At 45.2% G+C, this 13595-nt stretch overlaps 1 protein-coding gene across 1 annotated transcript in view; it reads right to left on the bottom strand.

The window, feature by feature from the left end:
- Positions 1-6107: 6107 nt before the first annotated feature.
- The window catches only part of RPL3L (ribosomal protein L3 like), a 34606-nt gene continuing 27118 nt past the window's right edge, over positions 6108-13595 (bottom strand). The window contains exons 9-10 of the mRNA XM_068244171.1: positions 9353-9472; positions 6108-6236 (exon numbers count right to left, since the gene is read on the bottom strand). Coding sequence (XP_068100272.1) covers positions 6180-6236; positions 9353-9472 — 177 coding nt within the window. The 3' untranslated portion in view covers positions 6108-6179. The remainder of the gene's footprint in view (positions 6237-9352; positions 9473-13595) is intronic.

A 13595-nucleotide genomic window follows, 5' to 3' on the forward strand; every position in this document is an offset into this window, starting at 1 on the left:
TGAAGCCTTGTCATACATACGGCTTGTTGAAAATTGGACCAGTCCTTTCCACTCAAAACAAATCTATTATGAAAGGTTATGATGGCTGTCATTGTTTTCCTTGTTTTACAGGGTGGCACATCAAAAACCGCCCCCCCCCCTCCCCCTTGCCTGCCAGAAGCACGAGATGCTAGCCATCCCTTTCCTGAGTGCCAGTTACTCACTCCCTGCTGTTTGTGTGTTCCGGGGTTTATTGAAGCTTGTGTGGCCTGCATATGCTGCCATATGAGAGGCATACCGTGGCGTAGTGGTTAGCTCTCTCGCCTTGCAGCGCTGCGTCTCTGGTTCGAATCCCAGCCAAGGCACTATCTGCAAAGAGTTTGTATGTTCTCTCCGTGTCTGCGTGGGTTTCCTCCGGGCACTCCGGATTCCTCCCACATTCCAAAAAAACATACAAATAAGTTAATTGGCTCCCCCTAAAATTGGCCCTAGACTACAGTACTTACACTACATAATATAGACATATGACAATGGTAGGGATTAGATTGTGAGCTCCTTTGAGAGATAGTTAGTGACAAGATATATATATATACATTGTACAGCGCTGCGTAATATGTCGGCGCTATATAAATACTAAATAATAATAAATATGAGAGCATTACCCATATGCAAATTCAGGCAACAGCGGCTTCAACACAGCAGAGAGCAAGTAACAAGCTCACTGGTCCTCTTTATTTAAAAAAGAAAAAGAAAAGCTTATAGTAATGAGATTGAACAAAATTAGCTATTCTGACAAATAAACATCATCTTTATTGTACTGATCTTACAACTGAATCTAGAGATCAAGTTTTAAATACAAGCTGAAATCATTTTTTTTATAATTTTTTAAATGATAGCTCTGCCTAAACTTGTGCTTTAGATAGGAAAGGTTGATGAGCTGGTATTTTCCATCTCTTGGGGACACCACAGACAAGATTGCTCCAAGTAGAGTTCCAGTGACGCCCAACAGTCACAGCAGCTGTCACACCCCCTCCACTCATTCTCTATAATGTCAAGTAAACAAGTAATTGGGGAGTCTGTTTGCCAGAGAGTGACATGATAATTATGGCTATAGAAGAGGCAAAGACACAAATCCCTCCACTAGAGTCTCAAAGCTCCATTTCACCTCCTCTTCATTTCACAGAAAGGAAATCCTAAAAACAGTCATTAAAAAATGTAAAAGTACTGCTGCACACCCTAAGTGGTCTTCTGACGTGGGTCCTTTGTCTGAAGAGGAATGGTTGGACGTCCTAGATAGCATGAGTGGAGTCCTCATCTCCAACAGATATGCTCATTTAAAGAGACACTGAAGCGAAAAACAAATGATGATATTATGATTTGTATGTGTAGTACAGCTAAGAAAAAAAACATTAAGATCAGATACATCAGTCTAATTGTTTCCAGTACAGGAAGAGTTGAGAAACTCCAGTTGTTATCTCTATGCAAAAAAGCTATTAAGCTCTCCGACTAACTTAAGGTGGCCATACACTGGTCGATTTGCCATCAGATTCGACCAACAGACAGATCCCTATCTGATCGAATCTGATCAGAGAGGGATCGTATGGCTACCTTTACAGCAAACAGATTGTGAACCGATTTCAGCCTGAAACCGTTCACAATCTGTTGTGGTGGTGCTGCTGCTGCTGCCCCCGCCCGCCCGCATACATTACCTGCTCCGCCGGCGCGACTCCAGTCTCCCAGTCACCGCTGCTCTGTCTGCGCGCTGGTCTCCGGCATGCCTCACTTCTTCTAGCCCGGCAGGAAGTTTAAACAGTAGAGGGCGCTCTACTGTTTAAACTTCCTGCCGGGCTAGAAGAAGTGAGGCATGCCGGACCTGGAGACCAGAGCGCAGACAGAGCAGCGGTGACCGGGAGACTGGAGTCGCGCCGGCGGAGCAGGTAATGTATGCGGGCTCTATTGCGTCGGTCGTCGGGCACTCGAACGCCGCTAGCGATGCGCTCTTTACCCGCGGGCGATCGACGGTTATTTTCCGCACGGCGCGATCGACGGGATCGGACGAAATGGATCGAAATTCGGCGTGTAGCGTGAACGATTGGCAGCAGATTCGATCCCAGTGATCGAATCTGCTGTCGAAATGGGCGCAAATCGGGCCAGTGTATGGCCAGCTTTAGTCGTGGAGAGGGCTGTTATCTGACTTTTATTATCTCAACTTTAATTGAACTGTTTACTTTTTCTCTGCTAGAGGAGAGGTCATTACTACACAGACTGCTCTGAAAGAATCATTTTGAATGCTGAGTGTTGTGTAATCTGCACATATTATAGAATGATGCAATGTTAGAAAAAACACTATATACCTGAAAATAAAAATATGAGAGTATTTTCTTTGCTGCTAATCTTCTAGTAATTATTCATAGTACACAACCAATTCATTATATCATATATTTTTTATGCTTCAGTGTCTCTTTAAAGCTGGTTTATCGTGCTTATCATACTCCTTGGCAGCTGCATTTGTACTTCCCTGACAGGTCGGATGCCTGTCCAAAGTGTAAGGCTGATGTTGGGGGCTTTTTTCACATGCTCTGGAGCTGGCCAGTCCTCATAGAATACTGGACCAAATTGGCTGGAGGTGATGGGAGAGAGGACAGCGGTTGACCCTAAAACACCCCTTATGGCTTATACATTGACTCTACCCATTCCTCTCACCGAATCATCCTGGTCAAACAAAATTTTATGGAAAACTTGAGGTTTTCCACAAATGGGGTATTGATACTCCATCCATCTACTTCCTCCTGGTCACAGAGAATGAATAAAGCCATGATGTGGAACAAGCTTACTTACCTCAAGCGGAACTGTCCCGCTAAGTTTGGCAAGATCTGGCAGAGATGGGTTGTATTTGCGGATTCACAGGATGTTCTGGACAGCCCCCAGCATGAGTGTCTACAAGACTAATAGCACTAGATATGTAACAGGTGGTTGAACCTCTAGAGTTGGAGGGAGAGGATGGGAAGTGGGAGGCTTGTTTTGTACTGTTGTGTTTTATGCCTTAAAAACAAAACAAATAAAGTACTACTGCAAGGGATCACATGTGGTCTTCCCCTACCCTGGCAGTTGATCAGGTCACGTGATCTTTAATACAGCTGCACCTCACTAGAAACTAACAGCTAATGGACAGCCTGTCAGTTAATAGTATGGCTTTGCTGCAGTGTGAGGATTCCAATTGTTGTCTTCTGTGCACTTCATTCACTGCATCAGTTCAGGTACAGTGTGATCTGATTGGCTACCAATTATGAGAGGGTTGTCTGCCTGGCAGTCCCTGTGTGGTCATAATGAGACTTCTGGGTCGAAGAGAAAAGTAAGATATTCAGAGTAGGCCTGAACGATTTTAGGAAAATATTGAATTGCACGATTTCTGTCAGAAATTGCAGGTTAGGCAGTGTGTAGGGGCCACAGGACAGGTTAGGCAGTGTAGGTGCCACAGGACAGGTTAGGCAGTGTAGGGGCCACAGGACAGGTTAGGGAGTGTGTAGGGGCCACAGGACAGGTTAGGCATTGTGTAGGGGCCACAGGACAGGTTAGGCAGTGTAGGGGCCACAGGACAGGTTAGGCAGTGTAGAGGCCACAGGACAGGTTAGGCAGTGTAGGGGCCACAGGACAGGTTAGGCATTGTGTAGAGGCCACAGGACAGGTTAGGCAGTGTGTAGGTGCTGCAGCCTCCAGATCCCCCCTCCCCTCTGACTTTACCTGCTCCGCTCCCTTCCCCTGCTCGTGGCCCCCTCCTCCAGTAAGTTCCCATTACAGTCAGGCTCACCGCATTGCACACTGCGCGGTGAGCCACATGGAAGAGGCAACGAGTGTTGCCTAGTAACGGCGGCGGCTGCCAGGAAGTGACGTCACACTTCCTGGTACAGGCCGAGAACGCTCGCCAGCTTTTTCATGTGGCTCACCGCGCGGTAGTGCAATGCGGTGAGCCCGACTGTAATGGGAAATTACTGGAGAAGGGGGAAGCAAGCAGGGGAAGGGAGCGGAGCAGACCAGGCGGCAGCGGTGAAAACCGCCGCTTTGACTATCCCGAAATCATTATTGCCCTGATCGCGATTTTCGGTTTTAAACCGAAAATCGTTCAGCCCTAATTCAGAGGTCAACTTAAAGACCACCCCAGGCACGCCCCTCCTGCACTGGCCATGCTTCTTCATGTCTCATTGTAATCACTGCCTGATCCCTGCATAAATGATGATGACAATCAGAAATCACATTGGGGTGGGGCAGTCAAGCCATAATTTAATTCTGTTCTCCCTTTGGTGACTTGCAGGGGTTCAACAGAGACTCCTTGGCAACAGCACGAGTCGCAAGAATGTAGACAGTGCAAGCTTCTGGCAGGTAGGAAAGAGGATACATCACAGGGTCACTTTAAATAAGGAGAATTCTAAACATTATTTTGGAGCAGGCACTGAATGATAATACTATTTGTAACATACTGTATATGCTCGCGTATAAGCCTAATTTTTCAGCACAAAAAATGTGCTGAAATGTTACCCCCCTCGGCTTATATGCGAGTCAGTTGAGCAGGATGGCTGGCGGAGAAGGTTTTGTTACTGGCAGAGAAGCGTAAGGATTGTGCACTAGTGATCCTGATCTTGCCAGCTGGCTCCTTGCTGTGCCCACCATCCCCTGCAACATGGTGTACAGAGTGGGCTGCTCAAAACTACTTGTGTCCCCTGACTTGTGGAGTAGAGCGTGCAAGCAACGTGTCAGCGGTGCAATGATCGGGGATTCTTTCTGTTTGGAATTCGCTGTCTCATATCTATGACTCCATCTAGTGGTGTCTTCAGACACAACTACCATCCTTGTGGCACATCTGGCTACTGTGGAGTGGGCTATACTGGGGAGGGGGATTATACACGAGTCATTGATTAGTATTGGTTAGTTGATTGGTTGATTAGTACTGGGGGTACATCTGGCTACGGTGGAGTGGGCTATACTGGGGAGGGGGCTTATACGCGAGTCAATCACTTTTTCCTGGGTTCTGAGGGAAAAGTGGGTACCCCTTATACCCGTTTATAAGCGGGTTAGCTTATATGCAAGTATATACTGTATATTTATTTTGTCATTCACAATTCAGCAAATCAAACATTTTGAATATTTTGCAAACTCTGCCTCTTGTCCACGTTCCAAATAATGCCTGGGAAATGTCATAGAGACACTGCAACTAGAGTGTCACTAGAGCGACAGATTGCTGCACTGACAGAACCAGAGTCACCTGGCAGAGTCCAGCTTCACAGAGGGACTGAGAGGAGGACTGCTTCAGGCATAACGGCAGTTTAAAATGATCAGAAACCTGAACTGAAAATAAACTGATGAGATAAACAAGTATATCTATCCGTCTACTCATAAAAATGACTTTTTTTTTAATCACAGTTTTATTTTCTGTTTAAAAGCTAAAAAAAATGGGTTTAATGTTTTACTGTCTCAGCTGAATGACACAATCCATAAACTGTTGACCTTTTTTTTATCTATTCCTTGCACTCAGAAGCCATTGGGCTTGATTCACAAAATGTTGCTAACTGTTAGCACGGGCGTGCTAACCAGTTAGCACGCAAAGTGCCGCTCGCAGACTTTTGCGCGCACAAAGCCCTGCGATTGCCCGACTGCGGACATTTGCGTCTCTATGACATTTCCCAGACATTAGTTGGAACGTGGACAAGAGACAGAGTTTGCAAAATATTCAAAATGTTTGATTTGCTGAATTGTGAAGGACAAAATAAATATACAGTATATACTTGCATATAAGCTGACCCGGGTATAAGAGGCACGCAAAAGTCCACGCGTGGCACTTCGCGTGCTGTTTAGCACGCCCGTGCTAACAGTTAGCACCATTTTGTGAATCAAGCCCATTGTCTGCAAAGCAAGAGTTTTATGGCTAGTAATTATCGTAGTCATCAATGAGAGTTTACCCTATAGTTTCACTGGGCTCATTTGCATATCTGAATGTTTAGCCTTTCCAGCAAGAACAATAAAAATCATGTTGCGTCAGTTTTGGTACCCTTTAAGAAATACTTTTATTTTTCATTTATTTTTCTGATGTGGTGGAGGCTACTAAAATCCAGGCAAGATAACAGTATACAAAAAGATTCTGAGAAGAATATGTATTTTTTATTTTAGTGTTATTTCTTAACCTTTAGATATATTTCGATTCACATAATCTAAACATCTTCAGTAGTTTCTGGCTTATCTTTTACTAGATGTTTCTTTTGGGGTCCCTGTAAGAAAGAGGAAAATACGTTATATATTGCTGGAAAAAGCTAGGGGGAAATGTGACCAAAAACAAAGCAAAGGCTTACGGGATAAGGTTAGCTTTGTAGGTTCCTGGCAGATTGACACAAGTGCTTATTTGTAGTGAATGCTGCATGTGGCATAGTTTGTATGTTAGAGAAATAATGAAGTAAACGGGGCCAGTAAATTATATATAACGTCACACATGACAGAATTAATTTGCCTTTTTACTTAATTGCATTTTTACAAATTGTTACAGCACATCTAATGCAAGTGCATGGCATCACACTTGAGCGTTTTAATGTGACTTTTTGCATCGAAATTTTCTATGGAAATACGTATTTTTTGCATTCCAAATGCGAAAATGTGCATACCAATGTAAAGTTAATTACATAAAAGTTCATGTATATTAACTTTGTTGATGTGCATGGAAAAATCAGAATGCAAAATTTGCATAAAAAATGCAAACAAAAAAAGAAGAATCGGACATGAAAAATTGCAAAACGCAGAAAAAACCTGCAGTTAAGGATCAAGATTATGCGGAGAGAGGTTTAGGTTACCAGAATAGTTTTTACTAGGGCTGGTCAATGAGATGTAAATAATTCTGAGTTGAAGCAAGAGTATGATTTTTTTTTCAGCAAATTTATGCAGTTTAACCACTTCAGGAGCAGCACCCTCTGCACCCTTTAGGACCAGAGGGTGCTGGTACAGTAAACTGCCGCTTCCCGACAAATCGCCGCTAAAATCCGCCGGTCACGTCGCTCTGTCCCCGCCACAGGCTGCTCTCTCTGCCGTCGCTATGACGGCAGAGCGCTGTGCGCCGGTCAGGAGCCTCTTTCATTGGCTCCTGACCCTGTCACTCAATGTAAGCCAATGGGAACGGCTTACAGGAATGACAGGGCCAGGAGCCAATGAAAATGGCTCCTGCCCGGCTCACAGTGCTCTGCCGTCATAGAGGCGGCAGGGCAGCACATTGTGGCGGGGGCAGAGCGGCGGGGGCATGCGGTGAATGGGACGTAGAGTTTACGTCCGGTCAGAACCGCAGCGCCACCCGCCCGCCATAGATTTAAACTGCGTCGGTCCGCAGGTAGTTAAAAATGCACCAATCGAAACCCAACTTGGTATCATTTGATTGGCCCATTTCCAATCTGCATACATTTGCATTAAATCTCACAGAACTCTGTATCAACTCCAAAGTATTTGCATCTCACTGACAATTGCTAGTTTTTACTGGCTCTATAGGGTTAGTGTGAGGCTGGGGAGAGGGATAAAATTAAAGTTGGGGGACTTAGGTGTAATATTTAGTTTTACACTAGGTGTGGAGGCTGGGTGAAGGTATGTTAGTTGGGATGGTGGGCAGTTTAAGGCTACTTGCACACCAAGACGTTGCGTTAGGTGCTAGGTTAAGTTCGCATAACGTGCACCTAACGCAGGGCCTGGTGCTCTTCGATGTGGACGTCAGAGTGAGCCGCGTTGTGCAGCTCACTCTGGCGTCTGTGATGCGTACTCTTGGACGCATGCGGCATCACGTGGTCCCGCCGGCCAATCGCCGCACAGAGCGGCCTCACCAGGAAGTAAACACTGCACGTCACAACGTGCAGTGAATATTAATAAGCCATGTGCCTGGCCGCTCTCCGCTCCTTCCCAACATGACTGAGCATGTGCAAACAGTCTAACGCGGCTTAAGCCGCTGTAACGCTATAGTATGCTGCACTTTCGGAAGAACGTGCAGCGTTACATGTAACGCAACGTGGGCAGTGTGAACAGCTCACTTGTGTTACATTGCTGTGCGTTGGGGGAGCGTTACAGGCTGCACTAACGTGCGCCTGTAACGTCTTAGTGTGTAAGCAGCCTTAAGGGAACCTAAACTGAAGGATATGGATTTTTCCTTTAAAATAATACCAGTTGCCTGACTCTCCTGCTGATCCTGTGTCTTTAATACTTTCAGCCACAGTCCCTGAACAAGCATGCAGATCAGGTGCTCTGACTGGATTAGCTGCATGCTTGTTTCAGGTGTGTGATTCAGCCACTACTACAACCAAAGAGATCAGCAGGAAGCCAGGCAACTGGTATTGTTTAAAAGGAAAAATCCAAATCTTTAGGTTCCCTTTAAAGGGCAACTGAAGTGAGAGGTATATAGAGGCTGCCATATTTATTTCCTTACCAGGTACCTGGCTATCCTGCTGATCCCCTGCCTCTAACACTTTTAGCCATAGCCCCTTAACAAGCATGCAGCAGATTAGACATTTCTGACATTATTGTCAGATCCGACAAGATTAGCTGCATGCTTGTTTCTGGTGTTATTCAGACACTACTATAGCTAAATTGATCAGTAGGGCTGCCAGGCAACTGGCATTGCTTGAAAGAAAATAAATATGGCAGCCTACATATTCTTCTCACTTCAGTTGTCCTTTAAGGATAAAAGGGTTACAATTTCCTTACAATCATTCCACGCAGCAATACGCACAAATCCATCTATGTAGACAACTAGTGTTCTCTTATGTAAACAGTGTGACAGATTTTACCACGATTTTGAAAAATATGTTTGAGCAGCATTTACTGCTTGGTAACTGCGATACCTAATGAACACTATAACGAGCGCCCATATGCATTATGCCTGAAGGCCCATTCGTTTCCTGTGATGCTTGCTAACTTAGCAGTGATTGGATGGTTTATAGATGGAAGAACCATTGGCTATGCATGTGAAAGAGTTCTTAGGCCAGGGGCACACTAGAAATCACAAAGCACTATGGCAATAGCTTTGTCTCAGCATTTTGTTGGCAATTTGTGCTGTGTTTTCCCGGCGACTAAGGTAACTCATATACTACTGTATGTATTGGAGCCTAAACGCACCTGCAATTGTCAGAGCTTCAAAATTGCGTCCAACATAGCTCTAGTGTTTCCCAGCCCTTAATGACAGGAAGTTACTGGTGAGGCTGGATAGATAATGCTCTGAAAATCTGGAAAAATGGAAGGACACTGTCCAGTGTTTCCATACCAGCTGTATAAATATCTCCAGTGCTAATTCTGAATTATGATCTATGGAATGACCGCTCGATCTTACATACATCTCCACCTGCGGTAACCCCAGCACTGAACGTACCATGAACGCTCTCTTCTCCTGGTCTGTCTGGAAGCAGCCGTGGCCAAACTTAGATGTCGTATCGATGAACTTCAGCTCAATGGCCTCCAGAGCTCGGCGGCTGGTGTGAACCAACAGAGACTGCCGCGGGGAAATAAAAAGAGTTATGCCAAATACAAACGTCTTCAGGTACATTTCTGATTATTACTGGTTACATGAAACCCGCCAGATTACACACTCCATCTTGCCCGAGGCTGTATTTCCTCCATTAGCTCTTTTTGTGTATTTTTTTTTTTTTTTTTGCACACAAAAATGCACAAGAAATGACAGTCCATTTAAAATCAATGAGCTGTTTCCATCTAGATGCATTTTTTTGTGCGCATTCATGTGTCAGATTACTGGGCACAGGTCCCTTTGCCTTGGACACCCTCGCAGGTTTTTGCACTGCCGAATGTTGCGTTGCTATGGAGAACGTAGGCATTACATTGGGTACAAACACATGCAGTGTCTCTGGACAATCGTGCATGAAAACACATGCCCAGAACTGCAGGAGTTAAATGAAAATTCAGCCTGTCAGTCAATGATTATGAATAGTGCAGCGATTGAGCAACATCTGCTACATAGGAGCAGAGATGGGTTAAGATGTAAGTGGGCCCTAGACAGGGTAGTAGATTTGACCAAACACCCCCTGTGGTCCTTTTGGTAAGCTGAAGTGAAGAAAGGAAAAATAAGGTGGAAGGTGGGCCCCTTGACACCCACTGGGCCCCAAGCACTTGCCTAGGTTGCCTGGTGGATAATCCTGCTCTGCATAGGAGCCACCAAGAATCCCATAAACAGAGGGATGGGGGGGGGGGGGGGGATTTCTGTCACTTTAGTCACATTTTGCCACTAATATAGACACTCCACACTTCTTAATGTTGCGTAAAGTACCCCTGAGGTACAGTACATGGTGGCTGCCATGTGTACTTCCTTTTACACAATGTACATTGCCTGACTGTCCTGCTAATCTCTTTGGCTGCAGTAGTGGCTGAATCACACACCTGAAACAAGCATGCAGCTAATCCAGTCAGACTTCAGTCAGAAAGAGCTGTATGTTTGATCAAGGTGTACGGTTGGGGCCTGTTTCCACAATTGCCGAATTCAGCACAAATCTGCAGCATTTCCCCACAGGCGAGAGGGGCTGGGAAACGCTGCCTATCTTTTCAATGGCTTTGCCGTCCAGGTTGGACTGCGGTGCGAATCTGTAGGTTATACTGCAGCCCACAGCAGCTGAATCCCTATAGACATGCATGGCACGGCTTAGCGATTCAGGCTGCATCTCCGCAGCACAGCAGGAGCCGCGAACCAATGAAAAACGTCCGACTAGAAAACGGCCCTGTGAGTATTAGAAACAGAGGCTCAGCAGTGCAGCCAGGCAATCTGCATTATTTAAAAGGAAATCAATGTCAGCCTCAATATCCCAATCAGTTAAGATGTGATTTAATGTTGTGTTTAAAATGTAACTCCACTGTGAAAAATAAAATTGATGCAAAAAACATCAACACCAGCTTATTCTGTTAAAGAACAACTGAAGTGAGAAGAATATGAAGGCTGCCATATTTATTTCCTTTTAAACAATACCGGTTGCCTGAGACCCCTGCTAATCTATTTGGCTGCAGTAGTGTCTGATTCACACCAGAAACAAGCAGGCAGCTAATCTTGTCAGATGAGACAATAATGTCAGAAACACCTGATCTGCTGCATGCTTGTTCAGGGTCTATGGCTAAAAGTATTAGAGGCAGAGGATCAGCAGGATAGCCAGGCAACTGGTATTGTTTAAAAGGAACTAAATTTGGCAGCTTCTATATTCCTCAGGTTACAGTTGTCCTTTAACTTGTCACTGTTTAACATCTAGGAGCCTATTTATGAGAAAATTGGTGCTCTGTAAAAAAAAAAAAAAACCCTTGCCTGATTGTTGTCCTCTTGGTTTGATTCCCTATTGGCCACATTTATAACGTCACATTTGTAGCAGTGGAAACAGGTTTTCAGGGCTAGTGAATACCCGTATTGTAATGATGGTAACATGGCAATCAGAAGCTCCAGCCACTTGAATGCAGTAACTGTTCACCGCTCACAGCTGTTAGTTCTCACCACCACTGTTACTTTAGACGAATCCTCCAAGACAAAAGGTCCAGTGGTGTCACACACAAAGCTTCTTTTATTTCCACATTAACAGGATCCACTTAAAAAGTCCTCCACAGAAAGCTGATGTCCGTTTCGCATTACACGTGTGTCTTCCCTCCCTTGGGAGGTGTGTCTTTACACGGACCATAAGAAGACAGAAACGCTGTTATACTGCCCCATCACTGAGCTGAAGTGTCATAATAAATTAAGAACTACAACCCAGCCTGCCGTTTCACTCCCTGTGCCCTTTTTTAAGCCAAGGTATCTAATGTGTAAGGACATAAAGTAGGGATAATAAAAATTGCACCCTGCAGAAAGAAAACATAGAGACAACAGGAGCCCAAGTGGTGCAGTATGTCACAGTACTAGAAGCATGTAAAATATGTGAATGTATTATACTCACAAAGGTGGGTTGCAGAAGGGCAACCGACCACTAGAAGCAGGTGGAGATGTATAACCCCGACTCCACTCGGGTGACCAGATGGAGCTGGTGATGGTCGCACTCTTGATAAAAAGCAAACCTCAAATGACCTAAACTGGTCAAAGAGGGTTGATCCCCCTCCAAAAGGAGGGTGAAGGCACAAGGTAAAGGGAGAAGAGGCGCCCAGAGCAGATAAAATACGTTAAAAATAAATAACATGAAAAAAAGTGAGGTGGCTTACCTCAATGAAGACAAATTCACGTATTAATAGAATTTTATTGCACTGGCAACGCGTTTCGTGGGTGCATACCCACTTCCTCAGGCCAAATAGCAGTGCCTAATAGTGCTTGTAGCCACAAATAAGGCGCCTTATTTGTGGCTACAAGCACTATTAGGCACTGCTATTTGGCCTGAGGAAGTGGGTATGCACCCACGAAACGCGTTGCCAGTGCAATAAAATTCTATTAATACGTGAATTTGTCTTCATTGAGGTAAGCCACCTCACTTTTTTCATTTTATTTGTTTTTAACGTATTTTATCTGCTCTGGGCGCCTCTTCCCCCTTTACCTTATCTAATGTGTAACATGTTATCTACTGTAGCTTGGCTTAATAATGGGCACATTGTCCGAAACGGCAAGCTGTTGCCTATGCAGCTGCACTGGTGCGCTTTGTAATTGTGGTACCGACCGCTTGGAACTGCTACAGTGTATCCAGCTCAGGAGGTAATTGAGCTGCAGGTCTGGGCACTCAAAGCTCTGTCTCCACCCTGTTGGGAGTGGGTGCTCCTCCATCCTACTACAAGGTGCAGACAGTAACTGGCAGTGGTGCACTGTGGACAGGGCCAGATTTGTACTCTTTACTGCCCAAGGCCACTGTCAGCAGCTGCCCCCCCCCCCCCCCTTCAGTATAGGTAGCCAGATAGCCCTTCCCCTCCAGCATAGGTAGCCAGATGACTCTTCTATCCAGTATAGGTAGCTAGATGACCCCCCCCCCCTCCAGTTCAGCCTTATGACCCCTCCTTCCCTTCAGTATAGGTATCCTGATGGCCCCGCTCCCCCTTCCTTCTAGTATAAGAAGCCAGATGACCCTCCCCCCCTTCCATATACTGTATATAGCCTGATGACCCTCCTCTCTCCAATATAGGTAGCCAGTTGACCCTTACCCCTAGTATAGCCTGCTGCCCACCCACCCTGGATCCTGTGGTGCCCTAGGCCACGGCCTAATTGGCCCTGGCTTAAATCCGGCCCTGAGTGTGGAGTGGTGTTGTGGAGGATGTCCGGCAGTAGAGTAGTGGAGGTTTCATCCTGTTGGAAGTGGGTGCTCCTCCATCTACTACAAGGTGTCGGCAGTAACTGGCAGTGATGCAATGTGGAGTGGTGTTGTTGAGGGTATCTGCCAGTAGAGTAGTGGAGGTTTCATCGATATCAGTGCTGCTGCGGTAGGTAGGTGTTCTTTCACCCAGAGAAAAGGTCATTACCAATTATGTATTTTGTATCGATTCTGTATTTTGTAGCCAATTATGTATTTTTTATATTGGTGTATTCCATTTGTCTGTAATATGTAACCCATGTTCATTTATTACTTTGTACAGCACCACATAATATGTTGGCGCTTTATAAATCAATAATAATAATGTCTGGGCTCCCATTTGATGGCCCTTATCTAATTCATGTTTTCTCC

This window comes from Hyperolius riggenbachi, chromosome 7 (genome assembly GCF_040937935.1).
Source record: "Hyperolius riggenbachi isolate aHypRig1 chromosome 7, aHypRig1.pri, whole genome shotgun sequence".
Lineage (NCBI taxonomy): Eukaryota > Metazoa > Chordata > Amphibia > Anura > Hyperoliidae > Hyperolius > Hyperolius riggenbachi.